Genomic DNA, 25,228 nt, shown 5'->3' with positions numbered 1-25,228 from the left:
TATGTTTATTCCCTTTGTGTCTTGCCTTTGAAAGAGAAAGAAAGAGACATTTGAAGCAGTGGCATTTCAGTATAATCTTTAATTGTATTAGACTTGCAAACATGGCTTTAAGAGTTGTCAAACCAGCATATGTAGTAGCTATTTTAGAAAGCTGAAAAAAAACCTCAATTAGGACAGTTCAGAGCCCCAGCTCTCCAGTATGAATTTCAAATTATAGCAGTCAAGCACGAGTTCTGAGCTGACCTTCAGGAAATAGTAATTCAGAAGAGCATCACAAAAACGGTCTTCATTTCTCAAGAAAAAAAATTCATACTGTTTTATAGAAAATTGGAGAAAATGATAAGGATATTAAAAGTTTTGTCATCTCTTCACAAACTTGGTCCATAAATGCTTTAGAATTAATACTTTCATTTACAGGAGTGATACGGAACATGTAGCTTCAGCTCATCTGTTTGCAATTCTTGAAGCCATCTTAAAACATGATTCCTGAAAATTGGAAGCACAGTTGCTTACCATTTGAATGTGGAAGTCATGAAAACAGAAACACAATCTGTAAAGCAAGCAGATCATAGTTAACATATAAAGCAAACCCCCCCCCCCAGTTTTCTCCCTCTACATGCCTATGATGTGGTCCCATCATTTTCTATAAACGTATTAAATGTGGCTCTTGGCTAGCAAAAAATTATCTACTTTGGCTTTTCAGATTTGTTGCTTCACAGAATTGAAGCATTCATAGGCAATATTCATTCCTTAAAACTCTTTTGAAAAGAAAAAAATGTCTTTTTAAGTGTAAAACGTTTCAGCTTCTCTTTTGATTCTTCATAGAGTTGCAATAACTTGCAATTAAATTTTTAGAAAATTTGCTAAATAAAGAGAGGGAGGTGATCTTGACAGAAATATACAAAAACCATTATCTAGTCAAACATAGAAATTTAGAAAACTGACAGCAGAAAAAGACCTGGTGGTCTGCCCTTTGAGGGTTTTTTTGTTGTTGCTGTTTTAATTTATATATTTATTATTTTTAATTATTATTTTTCTGGGTTTTTTTTAAAAAATTGTTGAATGATGGACATGTGTTTATCCCACACATGTTTAAATTCAGTTAGTGATGATTGATCCACTATCAAGCTGGAATTTGGTTCCAAGTTTCCACTACTCTTTCTGTGAAGTAATACTTTCTAATATTACTTTCAAACTTCCCTCCTGTTAGTTTGAAGTTACACTTTTGTTTAAATCCTGGGAGACAATGCAAATGCATTCCTGATTCACTGGAGTATAAGGAGAAGGAGGGGAAGTAGGGCACTATCAGACTTACAAGATTTCATTATTATTGACAATTTCAGTAAAATGTAGTCCTGGTCTTCCTGTAGAGTTTCTGTCTGATCTACCTAGTGGGGCTAATACTGATATATATTTATCATCACGGGCCTTTCAGTATCTACAGTTTAAGGTTTCAGATCCATAAATCCAAATGATAAACAGCATCTGCAACATCCATAAGGGACAGTTCATGCATAGCAACTATAAAGTATATCTGCTTTAAAAACATTTAGACCTTACATTGAGTTTTTCATGTTCTCTTCATTTTCATCTGAACTAGGCACCTTAAACAATAAAATAACAAACCTTTTTTTTTTTGGGGGGGGGAACATCTGGCAAGAAGAGGATACTTAAATTTGGAAGGTGGTATAAGACCATTAATGATTTTCCTTTAGCCATCTTCCACTGTGGATATGACTGTAACATATCTGAGCAGGTGTCAGCCAGACTTCTTGGAAATATAATCCCCAATTTCAAGTCAGTGTGGTCCCTTGGGATTTTAAAAGGTTAGCTTCAGATGAGAAAGCAATAAAATGTAAGATAATTTCCTCAGAAATAAAATTCTGGACTTGGAAGTTCATTCTCAGGTGCTAGTTTGCTTCTTAACAATTCATGGTTTTATCCATTTTCCAAAGTGAGTTGAGTATAAGGCTTCCTAAAGTATGTCCACCAAAGATTCCTAAGCATCCAGATATAAATACTCTCCTTACCTCATAGTTGCAAATTCCCATTTCTACTATAATCACTAGCATTTTCTTTACCACCTTATCTTGTGAGGATTATCGGAGTGAAGCTGAGGGATGAGGAATAGAATCATAGCTTAAAAATAGAAGTGCATTTTCTACTTGGCAATACACAAATGCACTAAGTGCTCATCATAAATTTTACTATTGTTGCTGGAACTGATGTTTCCATAAATCACATTAGATGAAAGTGCTGGGTGCTTAAGTGTTATCAATAAGTTTAAATAGTGCTGGTGGTGGAATGGAACGTATTCTGTTGGCTTTACTTGGGCCTATAATAGAGGACAATTATACTCAGTCACCATAAGATAATGATGATCATGATGATAGCAGCATTTCCTGTGGAATCTCGTTCGCTAATCTGGTCTCTTGCATCACTCCTAATCCAAAAAAGTTATATATAAAAATTGTCTTGGATGATGGTGGTGGGAAAAGGAATCTTCTCTGCATGTGGGATAATAGCTATCAGGAAATCATGTTAAACTGTATGCTTTCCTTGACTTGCTCATTGTCTACATGCAAAGAATATTTTAGATAATAAGGATGATAGATACGGAAAGTCATCATACAGTAGTGGCCAAAATTGTGGAAACCTTTTGGGAAAAGTGTATTTTCTAAAACTAGCTAATAACACCACTTCTTTTTGAGTAGTACCATAAAATTATATATCAATGGAAAGATAATTTAATCAAGAATGTAATGCAATAACTTTTATGAAAGGTTTTCTATTAGAATAGCAGTTACAGTATAAAGAAGAAAAGTGAAACATATTAAAAATGAGATATACAAAAATTACCACCATAGAAAAAACGAGATATACAAAAATGATCACATCAGTTAATACTTAGTGGGTAATCTTTAGCATGAATTACAGCCTTACAACGTCTTCCCATGGAGTGAAGCAAGTTAGTTCTGCAGCTGTTATAATGTGAAACCAAGATTGAATGATTGTTTCTATTAACTGGGTTTTATTGCTGGGTCGCTTCTGACTAACAAGTTTCTTTAGTCGGCTCTGTAAATTTTCAATTGGGTTAAGGTCTGGGCTATTCCCAGGCCATTCCAGTAGTGGAATATGATTATCTTGAAACTCCAAAAAAAAGTGGTGTTATTAGCCATCAAACCTCAAAAATACACTTTTCCCAAAAGGTTTCCACAATTTTGGCCACTACTGAATGTGCTGAATACATAAACTGGCCATCAGAGAAACTGTTCAACTCCTAAAATGAAAAGAGTGTTGAGGATTCTACCCAAGCCTGATTGCAAAAATCAAAATTTTCAGGCTTGTCATAATCAACCAGCTGCTGCTCATTCTTGAGAATCTACTGCAGCGTGTATTAGAAAGTTTTCAGCAAAAGAAGCACAAAATCTGAAGGCAGGGCAATAGGATTATTGCAGTGATGAATCTCCTGGTAGAGAAGCAAGCAGCATTTTAAGAGCTCATGGGTGCCAATTTGCATTCTGGCCTTTTGGACTGTTACAAGAAGTGAGGTAAAAATGGAACAGGAGGCCTTGGGAAACTAAACTACTCCTATTCTATCCTTTTAAAAGCACCCCAAACCTGTGAAATGGCTCAAACTTTTTCAGGATTCTAACATAGTTTTAAGTGTGGGAATTAAAGTAGTTTGCCTCCATCAATCTTCACAGTCCACCTTCACCCTTAATTGGAGCGAGGTGGGGTGGGATGATGATGATGATGATGTAGTAAACTTGTATGCCACCCAACTCTCAATGATCCTGGATGGCTCATAACAATCAAAGATATTACAAGAAAATCAGTAAAAAAATATATTATATTATATAATATATATTATATATTATATATTATATAATATAATATATTATAAAAAAATAAAGATAAAAGATGGCAAGAGTGATAAGGTGTGGGGATCTCACTCTTCCTCACAGGAGAAAAATTGGATTTGACACAAAAGCACTGCAGTCCTGGAGGGGTGTTTGCTTTGTTCTCTCTTTCACTGTGCTGTTTAATAAAATCTTTTCTAAAACTTTGCTACTATATTACTGAATTTTAGGTTACAATGAAAAATAAACTTTTTATACTGCAGTGGAACTTTTTAATCTACTTTAATTACTTGTTTATTTATTTACTTTATTTAACTTATATGTTACCTGACAGTTCACAGCACAGAAAGAACACAACCAATATATAATCTAAATAGAGAACATAGGAATAATCAGGATGGGCAAATCCAGTCACAGACATATTATACGTCCGTCTAGCCCAGGGCTTGGGAGAACCTTCTGGTGAGAGCCACCTGGATCTCAGAGGAAACCTCATTTTACTTGGCAAATACTACAATAGAGAAAATACTTGATAGCTCCTGATATATAATGCTACTTAATCAAAGGATTATCAATCCTGTCAGATTGAACTGGCCAGGTCAACTCCACAGGAGATAAACAATATCTCAAGTAACCAGGCATGATGCCATGTAGACTTATAAGTTATGACCAGTGAATCATACCTAGAAGCAAACCATAACCATTGCAACTCATGAAGCATGACATACTGAGGTATGGCTATCACTGCCGGTGTCACTGCATTCTGATTAGTTGTAGTTTCAAGTGGTCTTCAAGGGCGGCCCCATGTAAAGCACATTGTAGTAACTGAACTGTGATGTGCCTAGGGTGTTAGTGACTAGGGAAAGGGTATCCTGATCTCAGATAAGCACAGCTGTCCCACCAGATGGAGTTCTGCAAAGGCCTTCCTGGATATAGCTGCCATCTGCTCATTTAAGAAAAATTATAAGTTTAGGAAGAAAGAAGTGTTCTACCCACGCAATGTTAAAGATGGAATTCTCTAGATCTAAGTGGCCCTAACATGCACAGCCACTTAATCTTTGGAGGATTGAGTTGGAGATGGTTCCTCCTCATCCAACCCTACATAACTTTTGGGTACTAGGATAGGATCTTAGCAGCTGACCTGGCTGGCTTGGAATCAAAGTATATAATTGGATATCACCAGCCAACTGATGATATCAAATCCCAAACCAATGAATAATCTGACCAAGTAATTCCATGTAGACATTGAATAGGAGGAGAGAAAGAGAGAGTCAGATCCTGTGGCACCCACAGAGGGTCTAGGAAGTAACCCCCTCCAAGCCAATACCAACTGGAACCAGCTCTGGAAGATGTAAGAGAACCACAGTAAAACAGTGCTCCCTATTTCCAATCCCCAGAGTTGGCCCAGAAGGATATTGTGGTCAATGGCATCAAAAGCCAGTGAGAGACCAATCAACATAAGGATTAATTCACCACCTCCACCCTGGCTCCATCTCAAATCTGTCTCCATATAAAGTCCTAGCCTGAAATCCAAGTGAAATGGATTTTTATTCTATTCAGTCATCTCTGTTTTCAAATGCTATATTTATCTCATTATTTGAATTTGTTATTCCTTTCACAAATATTTTTTTTTAAAATTCCTCATCCCATTTGACATTTGAAATAGACTTTGTTTGGAAGGGTGGCATAGAAATTTTAAAAAAATAAATGACCATGGCTTCCAGGATACTTTCTTGTAAAGCTGTTGCATGCTTGTATTGGAGTGATGTGAGTATAACCCAGACTGTAGCACCATCCCACTGTGCTCAGCAATGAGATCAAATGTGTTCCCTCTATTTGCCACATTCTGACCTATATTCAACAGGCAGTTCTTCTATTCCATGTTCAACTCTGACAATAGTCATTAGATCATGTGAGTGCATTCTACAGTTTATTTCTTTAAAATGTTTGGACTCTTTATGGCACGGGTGTCCAAACTTGGTTCCTTGAAGTGGTGGACTTCAACTCCTAGAATTCCCCAGCCAGCATGAGCTATAAATATGAGCAAGTTGCTGGCTGGAGAATTCTGGGAGTTGACGTCCACCACTCTTCAAGGGGCCAAGTTTGGACATCCCTGCTTTATGGTTATAGAGAAGTGATGGATAACAATGTTCATTCTGAGAGATCAAAATCTTTGAAAAAACTGTACACCTCAACATATTCCACCTTTTACCCTTTTTCTGTCATGCAAACCATCTAAACTACTTTGTCTTTTGCTCCTCCGGAATGCACGCCCTCTCTCCTGGGAATTTGACAACATTCCACCACACAATGTGGAGTTGATCCATGACTTGGAGAAGGGAGAATGAGAACTCCAACCTTCAGGGGAGATCTTACAAATCTATGCATAATGTGCTCTCCAAACTTGCAGATTTTGTTCTTGTAGTTCTGATTTGGATACTGTGTTTAAATTTGCTTTCGGTTACCTGCTTCAGTTCTCCCAATATGAAAAAGGAACTATAGCTGTGCCTGATGGTAGCACCATAGGGAGAAGAAGAAGAAAAAGTCATGGATTCATGTTCTTCTTAGTTACTGTAGGTGTCTGTTCCCCTCTTACTCTTCCCCCAAAACATGTTTCTTTATTCCTATGAACTTCTTTTGCTATTTTCGTTCTTTTCTTCTGTCTTGGAATTCTGGGGTATTTCTGCAGGTACCATTACAACACCTCAGAATAGCAAAGAGTATAAAATATTTTATTCAGAATGGAGAGTCAATATTCTTTGTTAGCATAAAAGAAATGTCTATGGATGCTTATGTGCATCAATAAAAATGCAAAAGTTAGAATAGAATAGAATAGAATAGAATAGAATAGAATAGAATAGAATAGAATAGAATAGAATAGAATAGAATAGAAGAATAGAGTAGAGTAGAGTAGAGTAGAGTAGAGTAGAGTAGAGTAGAGTAGAATAGAATTCTTTATTGGCCAAGTGTGATTGGACACACAAGGAATTTGTCTTTGATGCATATGCTCTCAGTGTACATAAGGAGAATCTGAACAATCTCTGAAGAAACAGCAACTGTGAAATGCTAGTAGGGAAAAAAAAGGTACCCCACAGTTAAATGTGGAGTGGGAATACAATGGGTAGTAATGTGCATTGGTTAGTAAAAAAAACGCACTAGCAATCACCCAAATGGAGGGTCAAGTGTTGAGAGGAATCTTAAAAGAGACCAAACAATCTTCCTGTTGTGCCTGCCAAAAAATGTTATTACTGCAAATGGAAATTATGGCTTTACAGTGCTGAAGGCTTACTGTAGTTGGTGATTTTGTCACAAGGCAGATACTCTTGGGCGTTACAGAAATGGAAGATTATTTATTAGAAAGCAATTAATGTGTTAGAAGAGATCTAGCTGGAAAGTGAAAACTGACTTCAGCAGCTGATTTTTTTTTTCAAAGGGAAGATTAAAAAAAATTAAAGTGATGTAACATTTTCTGAGGACAAATGAGAGATGGATATTTCTGCATTCGTGGAAACGGCAAGGCAAAGAGACCAAGAACAAACAGACATTGGTATTCTGTGAGGGAAATTAAGAAACTGCTTTTGTTATAGGTAAAGGTTGCCCTCGCACATATGTGCTAATCGTTTCTGACTCTAGGGGGTAGTGCTCATCTCTGTTTCAAAGCTGAAGAGACAGCGCTATCCAAAGACGTCTCTGTGGTCATGTGGCCAGCATGACTAAATGCCAAAGGCGCACGGAACGCTGTTACCTTCCCACCAAAGTTGTCCCTATTTTTCTACTTGCCTTTTTTACATGCTTTCAAACTGCTAGGTTGGCAGAAGCTGGGAGAAGTAATGGGAGTTCACCCTGTTTCGTGGCACTAGGGATTCGAACCGCTGAACTGCCAACCTTTCAATCGACAAGCTCAGCATCTTAGCCACTGAGCCACCGCAGTTAAAAGAAATGAGTTCACCTCAAAGGAAACAAGAGAGGAGGTTTGTTTGACCTTCACTGTGGGTTTTCAGCCTGTGTTCTGATGAACCAAAGGAAAAAAATTGGGAATGGCAGGAAAATTTCCCGTCTTTGAAGAAGAGCTTGTCAAGTGCAGGTAGTCCTCAACTTACTACTACAACAATTGGGACCAGAATTTCTATCGTAATGTGTTGCGGTCATAAGCTGAGTCCGACCGATTTTTGAACAATTTTTACAGTGGTCTTTAAGCAGATTGCTGTGTTGTTAAGCAAATCACATGGTCACATTAACTCCAGCTTCTCCAATGAGATGGGTTCATTTTTTGTTGGAAGTAGGCAAAAAGTTGCAAACTAGCAAATCACCAACTCCAAAGTAAATATGCACTTCTTCTTTTATGATTGTTCATATAGAATAAAATAGAATAACAGAATTGGAAGGGACCTTGGAGGTTTTCTAGTCCAACCCCCTCTTAGGCAGGAAACCCTATACCATTTCAGACAAATGGTTATCCAATCTCTTCTTAAAAACTTCCAGTGTTGGAGCATTTACAACTTCTGCAGGCAAGTTTTCCCACTGATTAATTGTTCTAACTGTGAGGAAATTTCTCCTTAGTTCTAGGTTGCTTCTCTCCTTGATTAGTTTCCACCCATTGCTTCTTGTCCTACCCTCAGGTGCTTTGGAGAATAACTTGACTCCCTCTTCTTTGTGGTAACCCCTGAGATATAGGAACACTGCTATCATGTCTCCCCTAGTCCTTCTTTTCATCAAACTAGACATACCCAATTCCAGCAACGGTTCTTTATATGTTTTAGCCTCCAGTCCCCTAATCATCATTGTTGCTCTTCTCTGCACTCTTTCTTGCTAATTGCTAATTTGTTCTGTTTTTAAAAGGCTTACCATCTTAAGAAACCACTTTTTTTGCTAGCTTTTTAGTAAGAAATGGTTTTAATAATCATTTTTAGGAGACTATTTTACAAAAGTACTTTATTGTTGGAATATTTTTACAGTTTAAAAAAAGATAAATTGAAATATGCAAATATCAGCGCTGGAAGTATACTGTCTTCAAAGAAAAGTATTACAAAAGGTTCATCAAATATTCTTGGGTTGGGTGGAGATATAGATATTTATCTGAATGTGTAGAAGAAAGCACCATAGAGCATGCTTAGGAAAGCATGCCGAAGGAAGTTAGTAACAAGAATGCTCAGTTCAAGAAATGATACTACACTGAATGACCAGTCTTTTCAACTCAAGCAAACAGAAAGTACTTGGAAAGGTTCTTGTTTGGGAGGCAGGCACAATGGATGCTAGGGGAGTATTACTATTCAGCATATTGTTACTGGCCATAGTCACAATAACTACAGTGTGAAATAATTGGGAAATACTGTGTTCTCATTGAGCTCAGGTTTTTAATTGTAACAGCTTAATTTGCACATAAAGTCATAAAAGAATGAAGCCCCTTATTTACAGCAATATATATATATATAGCGTTATAAGGGAACTGGGCTATCAGGATTCATTATGCTTAAACTATGATGCCTGGGAAATAAGTAACTTCCTACTGTTGTTTGAGAATTTTTTCAGCCATTCAGAGATTAATACAAAAGTAATGTCTTTTCTTATTGCAGCCAATCCCACGAATTACTGTTCAGCCTGCCAGGATTGATGCCAGTCCTGCAAAAACCCAACAGGTAGGTCCTTCTGAAGTGTCCATGGTGCTGAATGTAACATTATTGTTACATGGAGATGGGAGGCAACAGTAATACCAAAACTACTACTAGAATAAGTAAAGGACTGAGTCCTCCAAAACATGCAGAAAACTGTTATACTTATTTATATACTCGTGGTGCAGATTGGAGACATTTGTCTGTGAATTATCCTGACTAAGCCCCAATGCATATTAAGCTTTCAGTGTCAGAAAGGGAAATCCCAGTTTATACCTTGATCCTGCATGAGCCAGCCATTCTAATTGCTCAGTTTTCACAGATAAAGATCTAAGTCTTGTTGAATTATCAGTATCCTCTTGTAATGTCACCACTAGTTTGTCCAGAGGCCAGCACAACCGCACTACTGTGCCAAATAAGCAGTATTCCGTGTTGTAGGTATGCAACGGAATACGAAACGGGATGCCAGATTTGGCGGCTGTATCTCTCTTTTTATCTCAGATAATAGCACATTTTAGTCTGCATAATATCAGGTGATCCACAATTTTCTTACGATTCTTCCTTTGCAAATATCATCTTGGAGTCTATTTCCTTGCTTCAGTTGCATCTCCTGTACTATAGTCAATTCTATTTTTCTATCCCCCAAGGTCCTCTTGTAAGGACTGCACCTTCTTCTGAAGAAACATTCCTTTCCATGTGACCTTAGACAGGGGTAAAATCTACTTACCTTCCCAACCGGTTCAGAAGTGCACGCGCCACGCATATCACGTGGACCCCCCTGTGCATGCACAAAACCTGCGCATGCGCAGAGGGTAAAAAACAGGTTACTTCCTGGTTGAAACCAGGAAGTAACAATGACTGGGCAGGTGGACGGAGCCTCACACCGCCATCGCTATTGGTTCTCCAAACCACCGGCTGCCATCGCTACTGGTTCGGCTGAACCGGTCTGAACTGGGAGCATTTCACCCCTGGCCTTAGATCAAAGATCTGAAGTTGCTGACTGGAATAGGGAATAGACATGCAGCAAAGCTTATCAGGAGACATTGAAAAAAAAAATCTCATGATCTCAAGAGTTTGCTGAGGGCATGGGCTGGCAAAAACCCATGTTTTTTCAAAGTTGGCTAGTGCTATTTCATATTTATTATATTGGGCGTATATGTATGTATGTGTGGGTATATATATCATATGCATATTATGAACTGTTAAGCATAGAAAGAGTCATTAATTCTGAAAGTTGTGGATTTGTAGTGTTGCGGTTAACACATTTGGGAAGGAAGCCATCCTTGGCATATGGAGTTACACAAGGTGATACTTGATTTGGAAATGATGATTTATGTCTTCTGTGAGTTAAGCCAAATAACTGGGAGAGACTTATAAATCTGGCTTGTTTCCCCACTTCACATAAATTGCCTCTTTCAAACAGCAAACATATCTTTCTGTAATATAAATGATCTTTTAGTAAATAATAGGAGTCATATTTCATGTGCTATGTGCATTTATATATTAATCCTACTAGACTTTCAGCCTATTAGCCAGACTGCCTCCTTTGAGCCTGTTAATGCTGTAGCATAGAAATAAGCCACACACTCATTAGTATGTTATTCGTACTATTTATTTCTACATACTTATTTATTAACATATTTTTAGTTTTCCCATCACCCTAAGGATCTCAAAGTGGATTACAAAGCTATAAAATGCATAAGATAAAACAATAAATGAGCCAGATAAAATATGCAATTCCATAAACTGATACATTCATCCATTTTGGATATCAATGTATCCTAAATTGTTAATTTTGAATGTCTCTTATCCCAAATCATAGTCTTCTTCAGACTATGAGAATTCTCACGTTTTAAATAATGGGTGACACTTTCATTATAGGGATGGGGAAAGGAATTTATGGACACTTGGTATTAATGAATGCAAGGCCTCTGAGTTGTTGGTATACTCTTAAGAATTCCTGCATGATATACTGGGACTTCCTTCTCTCTGCCCATCTACTATATATCCAGTAGCAATTGCAGACAATGTCAGCCTTATGAAGTAGACCAGATAGGAAACATGACCAGATCAGCTAATTTCATGTTATTGTAAAACTGCATTAAAATGAAAATACAATTCTCCCCTCCCCCACCCAAGCTCCTTAACAGTCTGAGAAACTCTCCAGTTGTGGGCCCACTATCCAGCCTCAGTATGTTGTTTCTTACTCAGCCATACCCTTGGCAGTGTTGCTTTGCCCAGTTTCCCACTGTTTTCCCCCCGCATACCATTACATAGTGGGGGGGGGCATATATGGAAGGGAAAAAACAACAACAGCACAAGGAAGTACAAGTAGAGGAATATGTTCTCTCTGCTTCTTTAAATTACAGAAACTGTATCTCAGAATCCTAGATGCTGGGGATCAAAGGACACAGCGCATTCTCTTCACCTCTGACTAAGCATTGTTAGAAAAGGGATAAAAAAACAGATGGATCTTGGATGATGCAGGAGCGCTGCTCTTGTTTGCCCTTACTCAAATCCATCTTTCATCCTCAACTTCCTTCAAAATATAAATTGAAATGTTGCAAGTCTCTTTAGATATGGCAACAGAAGATGAACTTGAAAGAAACACGTCTAGTTTATCTTTATTGTGTTGTTTTATGTTTTCTGAGATGTAACTTTGACAATCTCTGATCCTTTTCTGCTTCAGGCTACCCAAGGACAAGGAAGCAGAGGACCTTCTGAGGTGGCTTTGCAGTTGACAGAGTTGGGGAAGAACCTTGAAAAATCAACCAAAGTGCCTTTACAGCAGCCCACAGTGGACATCCAAGCACAAGATTCTCAAGAGGGTCCACCAAGTCCCTTGAGTGAAGCCTCCAGTGGATACTTCTCTCACAGTGTTTCTACAGCAACCCTTTCTGAAGCACTTACATCAGGAAACGACCCCCATCTTCAACCCAGTAGTCAGACCTCCACCACAAATGATGCCCCCCCAATTTCCACGACCCCTAAGGTGGTGTCTTCAACAGATGGTCCTGTAAAATCATGTTCTGATTTAGCTTCTCAATGTTGCCATTCTCTTCCAACGAGGGATCCAGTTCTCCCTGGCCTTAAAGATGATCAAATTGACAAGGACAATGAGAAAGTGAGCCGTAATGGCAACTTAAAATCAAGAACTGTTGGTTCTGCTATTGCTCTAAATGATGATCAGGTTTCTCCCTCCCTAGTTACGGAGGATACACACTGCTGTTCTAGCTCTCCTAATAAGAAACAAATACAATTGACACAGACAACCGTCTTATTACCATCAGAGAGCTCTCTTTCAGTCCCAAAGGAGGCTCCCATTTATAAAATAGGCCCTTCAAAGTCTCAGGCTATGGTTGACCTGTCTTCTCAGTCCAGCACTACAAGTTCTCCCTTCAAAATCCAAAGAGTACGAACATCAGAACTCAAGTCCTTTTCCAGCATGTTGAGTGGGGATCCAGGAGCTTCTTGGTGTTCAGAGGAAGGAAAAAGCAGACAGAATTCAGAAGATTCAGACCAGAACAACAGCATAGATGCTGGTTCTGAAGGGAAATTGGACGCAGCAGCCTCTGACTCAGAAGAAACCAATGAAATCCCAGATTGGCTGAAAGAAGGGGAATATGTAACTGTTGGCACGAATAAAATGGGCACCGTGAGATACGTTGGTCCAACAGACTTCCAGGAGGGAACCTGGGTTGGAGTCGAGTTGGATTTGCCATCAGGTAAGTGTTGAGAAATGTTGTTGGGGTACAGTAAGGGCCGCGGTGTGGCTCAGGCTGTAAGAAGCCTGTTATTAAAACACAGCTGCCTGCAATTACTGCAGGTTCTAGTCCCACCAGGCCCAAGGTTGACTCAGCCTTCCATCCTTTATAAGGTAGGTAAAATGAGGACCCAGATTGTTGGGGGGGCAATAAGTTGACTTTGTAAATATACAAATAGAATGAGACTATTGCCTTACACACTGTAAGCCGCCCTGAGTCTTTGGAGAAGGGCGGGATATAAATGTAAATAAATAAATAAATAAATAAATAAAAAATAAATAAATACAGCACGGGCGTCAAACTTGTGTCATGTGACGTATCATGACGTTTTTCTCCTTCATGGAGCTGGGGTGGGCATGACCTGTGCATGATGCACCCGGCCTGTGGACTGCAGGTTTGACACCCCTGGTGTACAGGAAATGGTTGTGGCTGGTTGTGGCTAGTTATTTTTGTTTCCATCAAGCCACGGGCAATTCCCTCAGACCTTTATCTCTTATTGAAGGTCTGTCTAGTTTCTTTCACTGTTCAGCAGTGTAAGTCAGCCGCACATACAAATTTTTCTTAAGACATGTAGTGCAGTGCAGGTGGAAAAAGTCACCAGCATGATGAGCCTTTCTTCTTAATGTCCAGTATTGTTTGAAATCCTGCCACCTTCCACCTGGATTGATCTCTAGTGAAAAGAGGAACCGGCCTTCGTTCAGATACAGTTCCTTCAACAAGAGTGATTGGAAATAGGGCGGCCCATCCAGAGCACAGATGGAAATCGGGCTGATTGCAAAGGGTTTCTTTACTGAGTGGCGGAACCCACGTTTTGCATCCACAAGATTTATGGATGGGCTCACTTTGCCTGCTTCAGTTTACAACATCTTCCATTTAAAAAAACTGGGCTTGTGGAAAGTGCCTGGTGAATTAGTGATAGTAGCCAGAAGAGGCCAATAGTGGGCAACTTCCTATGACCAGAACTTCTAATTGTGAAAGTACAGTTCCATCAGGCTTAACTTTGTATTTTGAATAGGCAAAGAAAGCTTGAAAACATATGAATTGAAAATATTTGAATTTATTTATTTATTTATTAGATTTTAGGTAAATAAAATACCTCTAGATGGTGTACAATTAAAAACAGAAGAGTCATATAAAATATGTCAATAAAAGGAAGCAGTCAAGGATAGAATAATTAAAAGTTAAAAGAGGGGAGTGAGGGACTTTGAGGCAGTAACTAAATCCAAGGTTTCTTGGTTCTCTGCAAGCCCCATATGAGTCTTCAGACTCCCCCCAAAGGGGACCAGGAGAGTGGGGGCCTGCCTCGTCTCTTGGGGGGAGGATATTCCAAAGGACAGGGACATCCGCCTCTACTTCTGAGCTTCCATATAAAGATGAAAGTCTTGATAATATATGCTGAAAGTATGCCATAGAAAATAAAATGTTTATCATAAGACTGTTCCGTTGTCCTGAGTTAATTTGTGCAACTACCACCTCAGTTAGCAGGAAGGAGAGGCTTAATTTGCTATGTAATTTTTATGGAACCCAGGAAATGTTATTGGCGGTAGAGGAAATAACACACGGATCCACTAGGAAAGTCTTCTTTGTGCTGATGTGTAGCCAAATGCTACCATGGGGTGCTATGTCATTGGGCAACATGGTTTATTGAATTACCCATTACCCAGCATCCACTAGGCAGTATCCTTAGCCAGATGCATTTATTTCATGATTTAACGAAACAACCCTTTTCAAAGAAAATCTCTTTATCTCAAAGGTAAGAACGATGGCTCAATTGGAGGCCGGCAGTACTTCAAATGCAATCCAGGCTATGGGCTCCTTGTGAAGCCAAGTCGAGTCAAAAAAGCTACAGGCTCTGCAAGGCGCCGGAGTGCTGGAATGAAACTACAGGGAACAACTGGGACCGCAACTGAGCACCGGCGGAGTGGCACGTTCTCAGGCTCTGCCTCCAATTTGGCTTCTTTGACTGCTTTAGCCAAGACAGAAGGAGGATCAGTTCCACAGACTGAGAAAAGTAAAAAGAACACAGAAAACAGGAAATCATGGGCTACTTGAGAGTGTTTCCCAACAGGCATGTCTACCTGGCTCGCAACACTACTGTGTGAAGCTGACCCTTCCTTCCTTCCTTCCTTCCTTCCTTCCTTCCTTCCTTCCTTCCTTCCTTCCTTCCTTCCTTCCTTCCTTCCTGAATGGCCTTTCTTTGCACTACTAAGCCAGTTAGAGGAGATGGTTGATGTGTGTCAGAGTATATGCGTATTCTCGATTTCTTTTACTGAAATTTGTTGACCTTTGTCATGATGGAGTAACATGAGACTCTTGATGCAAATGGTGACCTTTCCCAGTGTGTTCTTCCAAATCTCTCCTTTCATTCCCCGGCCATTCAAAGGAAGTCTTCTATAAGAGATGTTGGCAGGCTTATTTTCTAGAAAGACTGCCGAATGCTGCTTACTATCAAAACATTGTCCTTCCAAGGCTCATCATTAAGCCACAATAAACCATTGAGAATCATAGAATTTGGCAGATCATAGCCTATTGGAAAAAGTGCCTGTCTTTAAGACTTCTTTTATGATCTTTAAACTATTCTTGTTGATATCAGTGGGAAAATATTGTCTCTCATTCTACTCGAATGGCAATTGGAGATTAGCCTACATGCATGTTCCTTTTCTTTTCTTTTTTTTTAATTCCCAATTTTTAATTCCCAATGTGTTAGATTACAGTCTAACACAGGGGTCTCCAACCTTGGCAACTTTAAGACCCAGTCTTAGGGTCTTAAAGTCTTAAAGTTGTCAAGGATAGAGACCCCTAGTCTAATATATCTGACCTTTTCCATAAGGCTTTGCTTTTCTCCCCTCTTCTAGTGGTTTATTATGTTGACTGCACAGTCAGCCAGATGTTTCAATTGGATTTGACTTTTTTAAAATTAACCTATCATGTCCTTCCCAAGGCCTTGGGTAGGCAGATGTTATTATTTCATGTTGTTAAAAGTATTATTACTATTATTATTTTGAGCATTCCCTTCAGTGCTGTTGTATTTATAAAGTAAACCTGGGCATTTGGCATTCTTTGCCTTTGCTTTAAGTAACATAATGCAAAGAAGGAATTCAAAGTCCTAGGGGTAGGTTGGGCCTTCCTTATGATCTGGATTTTCACCAGTGATAAACCTGGCTAAACTATGCTTGTCCATGTTGCTAGAACTATATTATTTATTTGTTATTTATTATTTTCTTTTTAAAGAGAAGCGTAGGGAATCCCTTGCGACTTACAATCAGCCCACTGCCTACTGTGTTGCACAGAAACACACACGGTTCAGGGTAATCCGCTTCTTTCCATATACTCACGCTGTCTTCCTCCTATGGAAGAAGAGGGGGTGAATTCAAAATGAATATACGTTATATATCCCTGCAGAATTTTGAGGTCACAACTTGAATGCTGCGCGTCATTTCCATGGGTGCAATTGGATCATATCTGCAGAACTTTCAGCCAGCAATGGCTTCTTCATGGCTTGAAAATCTCTTTTTGGAAAAGTCCCAAACAGGGAGATAAAATCAGCTTTGTTGTCCAGATAGAATGAGATTTAACTATTTTTAAAATGAGGGCAAATAACTCAGGGGTGAATCAGATGCTTTGCCTGCAGCAGGTTCCAGGTTGAACCTACAGAGAGTGTTGAGAAAGGTCCTTGCTCAACAAACACAATTGCCAGGAAGTTGTGTTATGTGAGCCAGGGGTTTGGCCTTGGATAATCTGGCTTCTGATGCTCCCGTGAAAGACTGCAGGAATGTCCAAAGTAAAATGGTTGGGAATTGAGCAGAGGGATTTTATTGAGAACATTAGGCAATGGCAGACACACCTAAATGATGCCAATGAGAGGAAAAATCTTTCAGCTCCTCGGTTGTAGCTAGCCACCAAAAGATATCAGAGACTGAGAAGGAGAACTGCTGGAATGTCTAAGGCAGGGGTGTCAAACTCAAGGCCCGGGGGCCAGATCTGGCTGCGGGGTGCTTAGATATGGCCTGCAGGGTTGCCCTGGAAACAGTGAAGGACTGGCCCGAGCTCCATTTTTGCTGCCAGAGGGTTGCAGGAGGCCATCACAGCTGGAAACAGAGCTCGGGAGCCAGTTTTTGCTGGCAGAGCGCTTGGGCAACCACAGCCCCCCACCCGACACAAGTGATATCAAGTTGGCCACGCCCACTCTGCCCCCCCCCCTCGGCCAAGGTCAAAAACAACCCTAATGTGGCCCTCAATGAAATCGAATTTGACACCCCTGGTCTAAGGGCTTGCTTAGCAGCCTATAAATTCTCATGACCTATATTTTTATATCCTTCTTCCATGTGCTGCTAATAGACTCTCTTTGTACTGGTGAGCTTAAGGAAATTGATCTATTACATCTTAAATGACTTCCTTCTGTACTAATCTGATTTTCTAACTGAAGAAAACTGTTTTACAATTAAAGCTGCAGCTAAGGAGAATGAGGAAACTGGCAGCAGCGCTTCGCAGTTTCCAGAGAGCCTTCATTTTCTTGCTTGCTTTGTGTATATGGAATTGGAATATTTTATGGTTGTAGAACATTTACATGATTTCAAGCAGTTTTTCTTTCTAACGAAACAAAAATCATTTTTTTTTTAAAAAAAATCTTCCTGCCGATCTAGGCAAGATGAAATTACATTGAAGCCTTGTTAAAATCAATGGACTAATAACATTCTTAGATTTCTGCCCTCCTTCAGGATTGCTTTATTGGGTGACAAACTCTAGAACAGGGGTGTCCAAACTTGGTCCCTTTAAGACTTGTGGACTTCAACTCCCAGAGTTCCTCAGCCAGCTTTGCTGGCTGAGGGACTCTGGGAGTTGAAGTCCACAAGTCTTAAAGGGACCAAGTTTGGACACCCCTGCTCTAGAAGAATGGTCAACCACTGTCCTGCTTACAACTACAACTTGGACGACTACTCTCTGTTTAACTGCCTACTGTTGTATTTTCATTTTTTAAATAATTTATTTTATTAGAAGTTTTACAAAGGACATAAAAATTAACATCAACTAATAAAAATAAAAAGCAGAAAAGGTAGACAAGAAAAAGAAAGAAAAAAGACAAAAATGCAGAAAGAAAGAAGAAAAAGAAGTTTTTTTTTTTTTTTGGATGTGCAGGCCTTTTCTAAGTCTTTTACATGCACTTTATCCTAAAGCAGGGCTGTCAAACTCCCAGCCTCTGGGCCGGATGTGTCACGTGCTGGCCACACCCATGCCCAGTTTAGTGAAGGGGGAAAAAGTCCTGATATGTTACGTATGACATGAGTTTGACACCTAAAGAAAAACAGAGCTAGCCCCACAAGAAATGTTGACGGGCTGTGGACAATTTAGAGTTTCTTTAGGGCGGTGATTTTCAAATGTTTTGAATCCACATTACAGATCTTATAGTTTTTTTAAAAAAATTAAAAATCCCAGGATCCTTATAAAGAGAGCGTTCCAGTGATAGAAAACTGGCTGTATGTGAGTGAACCTTTTTATTTTTGCTCTTAGACTTGCACATAACCCTATCAAGTTTTCACAAGCCTTCTATGGGATGCAGTTTTAGAAACCGTGATTTAGATACTTGTAGGTTTGGGTTCACTATAATCTCTCTACCTCCTCTCTCTCTCTCTCTCTCTCTCTTTCTCTCTCTCTCTCTAGTGTTAAGTCCACTTCTCCCAACAATGCAATCTGTATTTTATTCGGCAACCAAGGTACATTATCTAGAATGCAGAATAGCTTTATTGGAAAAAATAGTGAAGAGGAAACAAGAAAGGGCTGATTTAAAAGCATACTGAGGGAGTAAAGAGATTCCCACTGGTTTTCTGGACTGGAAAAGTGAACTTTACAAGACAGAGCCTTCTTTTCCAACAGTAAATTTCTTCTCTCTCCCTCCCCCTTACCCCAATTAAGCTCTATTTCTGTTCTTAAAGCAAATAGACAGGGATGGCTCTGGTGGAATAAGCTGAAGAGGTTTCCCCAGCTTGAGTAATCAGGAAGCTGTGTTAACAAAGGCAATTGCCTTGTTCAAATGGATTTTGAAATATTGTTGAGGTTCTGCTTAGAAAAGGATATTCCTTTTGTTTCCGTCCATTAACTTCTCAAGCAAAAGCTTTCTGAAGTGTGCTACTCAAACCATCATCCCAGACTTCTCTGCAACTAAGAAGTCTGTCTTAAACATTAAAATGTATCTAAAATGTTACCTAATTGATTTACTGCTGCATTCCTTTTGCACATGATTTGCATCCAACAATTTTAAGCAAAACAATGTTGGGATGGTTGTGATAGGCATCTATGACACTGCCTTGCAAGGAATGACATGTAATTCCAATAGCTACAGCTGCTTCATTTTAGCCAGGCCACACCATGGTGCCTTAGTTCAAAAGCTGGTTGACCAATACCCCTCCCACATATCTCATTGGCAATTGATTTATACTGCAAAGCTCGGTTTTTTCAGTGTGTATAGTTCAGTATCCCATTCTGAATGTTTTGGTTGCCATCATCTTCCTTTGTCAAAGTTTGTACCTTTGTGGAAGAGATTTGAAGACTAGAAAGTGGTGAAAAATGTGCATGATGAGCATGTGCACCAAAGAGCCTTCATAGAGAGGCTGTGTTATTTCAGTCTTGTCTGTAATATGTCAGAATTGGAGATTGACCTTGTCATGTGATGAGCCACATATAGCCATGTAGTTGGAGCAGTTCCTTCTAGTGAAACTAGGGTAATGAATGGCTCTGTTTGTAAATTGCCCTGACAATGTACAAAACTCTTAGGTTGAGAGAGTATGGAATTGTCACTTAAAAGTTCTTAGGATCTTGTTTCAAACTCCCATTTATCCCCAAGCTTCACTGGGTGCCAATGGAAACTTCTATGAGATCTTTATCTAACAGGCTGCTTGTCATTTACTTCAAGTAATTGAAGTAATTTAAATGGAATTTAAATTAATCAATGCAAAAATTATATAATTCTCTTCTACATAAATCTTCCTTTTATATCACTCTTCATAATCTTGACTGGTGCTGACTAATATGTTGCATCCATTGCAACATTCTAGGCAATGTTTAATAATGACAATTTTCCATTCCGTGGAATATAGGAGCCTGCATGATTCAAAGGCATCATCCTGTCTGTAGGTTCTGCTTGAAAATTGAGAGGTTCTTCATGGCAGATGCAACATCTCTCTACAGTTCTTACACAGTTCCTTTTCAGTGTCACAATGCCTTTCTTTTGAGCAGAAAAGTGGGATAAACTAATAATATTTTGTATCAGCATTTTAAAGTCATTTTTATAGAGATGAGGCCAAAAGTCACATGAAAAGCTATTCAGCATGACAGTATTCGCAGGGCCTCTCATGACTCTCATCACTGTGCATCTAACATAACTTCATGTTCACAGTTAAGGTATCCTGAAAGACCTACTGTACGAACAGAAGATGAGCTTGTATTTGGAGAGCAAGCTCACCTTCCAAGCCACTCTACCCACTAGGCTACCCAAAGCATTTCATTGCCTGGACACTAACTTCCTGTTTTTGAGAAGCTGTTTCTTGTCTGTTGATTTGTCATTTTGTAAATGTTGGGAGCCTGTATATAAAGAACAAACGTTGGTTTTCAGAAGTATTGTTGGTGGTACCTTTTTAAAAGATGCTAAAATCCAAAGATTCTTGTAATGAAGTGTAAAGTTTGTAATGCTCTCTCTTGTATTATATACTAAACTTGTAATATTGTACCATATCTGTGACAAATGTTACCTAAATAAAATACTTCCCTTCTGTCAAGCCTCATTCCGCTTTTTCACCCTTCTTCTAATGCAGAATTGTTGGTTTAAGTAGATTGGAATGAAAGATTCATACAATACACATAGTCCAGGTCTCTGTTTGCTTAAAAGAGAAATGCAATTATATTGTCCTGCACGTTCTGTAAAGTGAACAGATTTTGCACTGTTTTTCTTTCTTCACAAAGTCCTATAAGGTCCTATATGTATGTGTGTGTATGTATGTATGTATGTATGTATTTATGTATGTATATAAACTGCTTACGTTTTTCTTTCCTATGAAAGATTAAAAATCTATCCTATAGCCCAAGGTAGATATAAAATTCTATTGTTTATTATTGGTTGGACATGACTTCACAACTAACAACAATTGTTTATTATATTTTTCAAGATGGATGAAACTAAGTTCCATCTTCATGCCAGATTGAGCTGTGATGCTCAGTCTGTGGTGCTGTGGAATGGTGGTTTTTGTATATTATTTTTCCTTAAATTAATTTGTAGGTTAGAACCATTTTCTAATGATATACAAACTGCATAACTAGTTCTAAAAAGAATACACATTCTGCTGGACAACCTTTGCCTTTTTTGTAAGCTAAATAACCCTCCATTCCTTGCAAATATGGTTTTCCTAATGAAGCTGCTCCAGTCACGGAGGGCATTGCCATTTGGTTTAGTGGTTAGAATAGAATAAGAGAGTTGGAAGGAACCTTGGAGGTCATCTAGTTTAACCCTCCTGTTTGAGCAGGCGACCCTATACCCGTGATGGCGAACCTATGGTACACGTGCCAAAGGTGGCACACAGTATAATAAAAATATGTGCAATGTGTATTGTACTTGCACAAAAAAAAGTCACCATGCTATTCATCCTTCATATGTTTTGTTCTTGTTTTAATGAAATGTCAATTTGCTTTGCTTAGTTTTGAGAGCTATGTCCAGTAAGCTAGAAGGAGTAAACAGGTGCTGAATGTTTAGAACAGGGGTCTCCAACCTTGGCAACTTTAAGACTTGTGGACTTCAACTCCCAGAATTCCTCAGCCAGCTTTGCTGGGAGTTGAAGTCCACAAGTCTTAAAGTTGCCAAGGTTGGAGACCCCAGGTTTAGAGGGTCTCCTCTCTTATCCAATCTCTCCTAAATTAGTTTAATTAATGACCTGAGCATTGTCAAAAATCTAGGAAGTTTATATCTTCACTTCTAAGCTAGTTAATATTGAAATAATTTGCAAGAACTTGTCTCTGCAGTACTCAAACTAATTCTTTAGTAAGTTGTTTCTTTCATTATGCCGAATTGTTAATTCAAGCATGATTTTCAATATGTATGTATGTCAGTAATGGGTTTCAAATCCCAGCGCTACTGGTTCGCTATTGGCTCTGCGCATGCGCAGTGTTTTTGATGACGTCTGGATGGGCGGAGTCTCCCGCCACTGCTACCAGTTCACCCGAATCGGGGCGAACCGGTAGCAACCCATCACTGATGTATGTATGTATGTATGTGTGTGTGTATGTAAAAATAGCCTGACGCTTCAAGGATTTCTACCCTACATCTCTACATCCAACTTCTTTATATAAAAAATAGTATTGAAATTATTATTTCCCAGTCCTAGCTACAGAGGCAAGTCTTGGGGACCAATTCCATCTTTATGTTAAAAAAGGATTTATTTATTTATTTATTTATTTTATTCAATTTTTATACCGCCCTTCTCCCAAAGGACTCAGGACGGTGCACAGCCAAGTAAAAAATCACAGTATCAATATTAAAAGAGATTAAAACAAACATATTATAAAGTGGCCAGATTTAAAACGAATTAAAATATTAAAATATAAATAACCCACTAAAATTTTAACCCACTAAAATTTTAGGCCAGTCCCGCTTGAATAAATAAGTGCGTTTTCAGCTCACGGCGAAAGGTCCGAAGATCAGGCACTTGACGTAAACCAGGGGGAAGATCATTCCAGAGCGTGGGAGCTCCCACAGAGAAGGCCCTGCCCCTGGGGGCCGCCAGCCGACATTGCTTGGCGGACGGCACCCTGAGAAGGCCCTCTCTGTGAGAGCGTACGGGTCGGTGGGAGGCAAACGGTAACAGCAGGCGGTCCCGTAAGTACCCGGGTCCTAAGCCATGGAGCGCTTTAAAGGTGGTGACCAAAATCTTAAAGCGCACCCGGAAGACCACAGGAAGCCAGTGCAAACTGCGCAGGAGTGGTATTACATGGGAGCAACGAGTTGCTCCCACTATTACCCGCGCAGCTGCATTCTGGACTAACTGCAGCCTCCGGGTGCACTTCAAGGGCAGCCCCATGTAGAGAGCATTGCAATAATCCAGGCGGGAAGTTACGAGGGCATGAGTGACCGTGCATAAGGCATCCCGGTCAAGGAAGGGGCGCAACTGGCGCACCAAGCGTACTTGGTGGAAGGCCCTCTTGGAGACGGCCGCCAAATGATCGTCAAACGACAGCTGCCCATCCAAGAGGACACCCAAGTTGCGCACCCTCTCCGTTGGGGCCAATAACTCGCCCCCCACAGCCAGCTGCGGCTGCAGCTGGCTGAACCGGGGTGCTGGCATCCACAGCCACTCCGTCTTGGAGGGATTGAGCTTGAGTCTGTTTCTCCCCATCCAGACCCGTACGGCTTCCAGACACCGGGACAGCACTTCGACAGCTTCGTTCTGGAAGCTTCAGAATCAATTCAGGATCAATTCCATATTGAAAAGTATTTTTAAAAAATCTCTTTCAGGGGTAACATCTGGAGTTTTCCCCTCTACTTGGTCCTACATTTTGTCGAACTACTGAACATATCTCCTTAAATTTTATAAACTAGTTGCATTTGCCAAGAGTAACAGTATAATACATATCATCGTAGTCTCTCACAACACAGGGGATCTAAGGCTCAGTTTTTTGGGTTTTTTTTATTTGAATTTATATCCCGCCCTTCTCCGAAGACTCAGGGCGGCTTACATTGTGTTAAACAATAGTCTTCATCCATTTGTATATTATATACAAAGTCAACTTTTATTGCCCCCAACAATCTGGGTCCTCATTTTACCTACCTTATAAACTTCTGCAGTTCTCCATAAATACTTTGATGCTGACATGATGGAGCAACTGTCTCATACAATATAAGGTAGCTTTCCTAAATGTTTGCACTATACTTCTTTTTGTATGGTGAATCTAGGGCAGCTTCTAACAACCTGCAAGCAGAATATCGGGGCTAGCCGTGACTTCTGGCTATGGGACTAGACTACAGAAGGCTGACTATAGAGATTCTTAAAGCAACTAAAGCTTACAGCTACCTTTTCACCTTCTGCAAATTACTGAAATCCTGTCTACTCCATGTTTGGGCTCCCTGTCATATAGCAATCTTATCTTTTTTATTTGGTTTCCCATAAAAATGATTGATATCTAAAACCTTATAATAAACGAACAACTAACTGACCCATGTATTCGGCCAAAGAGGTGGCCAACCAGGCTCTAGCTAGAAGAAAATCTCCTTCTTGGTGTGACTTTGTGTTTTGCTTTGTATAAAAGCAGAGCGACTTGGAGGAAAAAAGACATCAAAGCAGGGTTGTTGTTTTTTTTCAGTTATACATTTTAATTTTCTAGTAGGTACAATACTAAAATAAACACAAATTAAAAAAAGTTTATTAAAACAAAACTGTACAAAAAAGCAGTTATACTACAATTTAATTACAGAACAGTCTACTGTCCAAAAAGGCACTAATAATCCAGAATAGGAGATACAATGATACAGGACTCATTTGTTTTTTTAAGCTAGTTTTTAATCAATACAATAGAGCACTTGTTTCTTTCCCCATTCACATACAGAAACAAGGACTTCTTCCACAGTCAGTACACACTGGTATAAATATGAGCCCTACTTAGAAAGATGTAGTGTCTCTCTCACCCCTGGAAGAAATGGTAAGGGTCAACAGCATGAGGCATGTAGCTTTAAAAGGAGAGAAAAGGTTTCCACCTGCAAAGGAAGAACCCCGGGAAACTAAATGGGAAATCAGTCAAGGACATTTCAATGTACAAAAGGCTCTCGTATCTTTAAATAGGAGCTTATACATAACTTCTTTTTTTAAGTTGAGGGAAAAATTCTCAACGAAAGTTTTGGAATTTAACATCCTGCATGTTCTCATACAACGAGGTAAGAACAGGATAGTTCTCAATGCTCTCACATGGTTTTTCTAAAGAGTAGTATGCCTCTTACATTTTCTATTTTTTTTGGGGGGGG

The 25,228-nt window shown here is 39.3% G+C and overlaps 1 protein-coding gene across 1 annotated transcript in view; it reads left to right on the top strand.

Moving 5' to 3' along the window:
* KIF13B (kinesin family member 13B) overlaps window positions 1–21,011 on the top strand; it is a 161,062-nt gene extending 140,051 nt beyond the window's left edge. The window contains exons 38-40 of the mRNA XM_058164468.1: window positions 9,437–9,499; window positions 12,162–13,197; window positions 14,990–21,011. Of these exons, the coding sequence (XP_058020451.1) occupies window positions 9,437–9,499; window positions 12,162–13,197; window positions 14,990–15,288 (1,398 nt within the window). The 3' untranslated portion in view covers window positions 15,289–21,011. The remainder of the gene's footprint in view (window positions 1–9,436; window positions 9,500–12,161; window positions 13,198–14,989) is intronic.
* The last annotated feature ends 4,217 nt before the right edge of the window (window positions 21,012–25,228 follow it).

Source organism: Ahaetulla prasina, chromosome 1 (assembly GCF_028640845.1).
Source record: "Ahaetulla prasina isolate Xishuangbanna chromosome 1, ASM2864084v1, whole genome shotgun sequence".
In the NCBI taxonomy this organism is placed as follows: Eukaryota; Metazoa; Chordata; class Lepidosauria; order Squamata; family Colubridae; genus Ahaetulla; species Ahaetulla prasina.
This window is presented reverse-complemented; position numbering and strand designations above follow the sequence as displayed.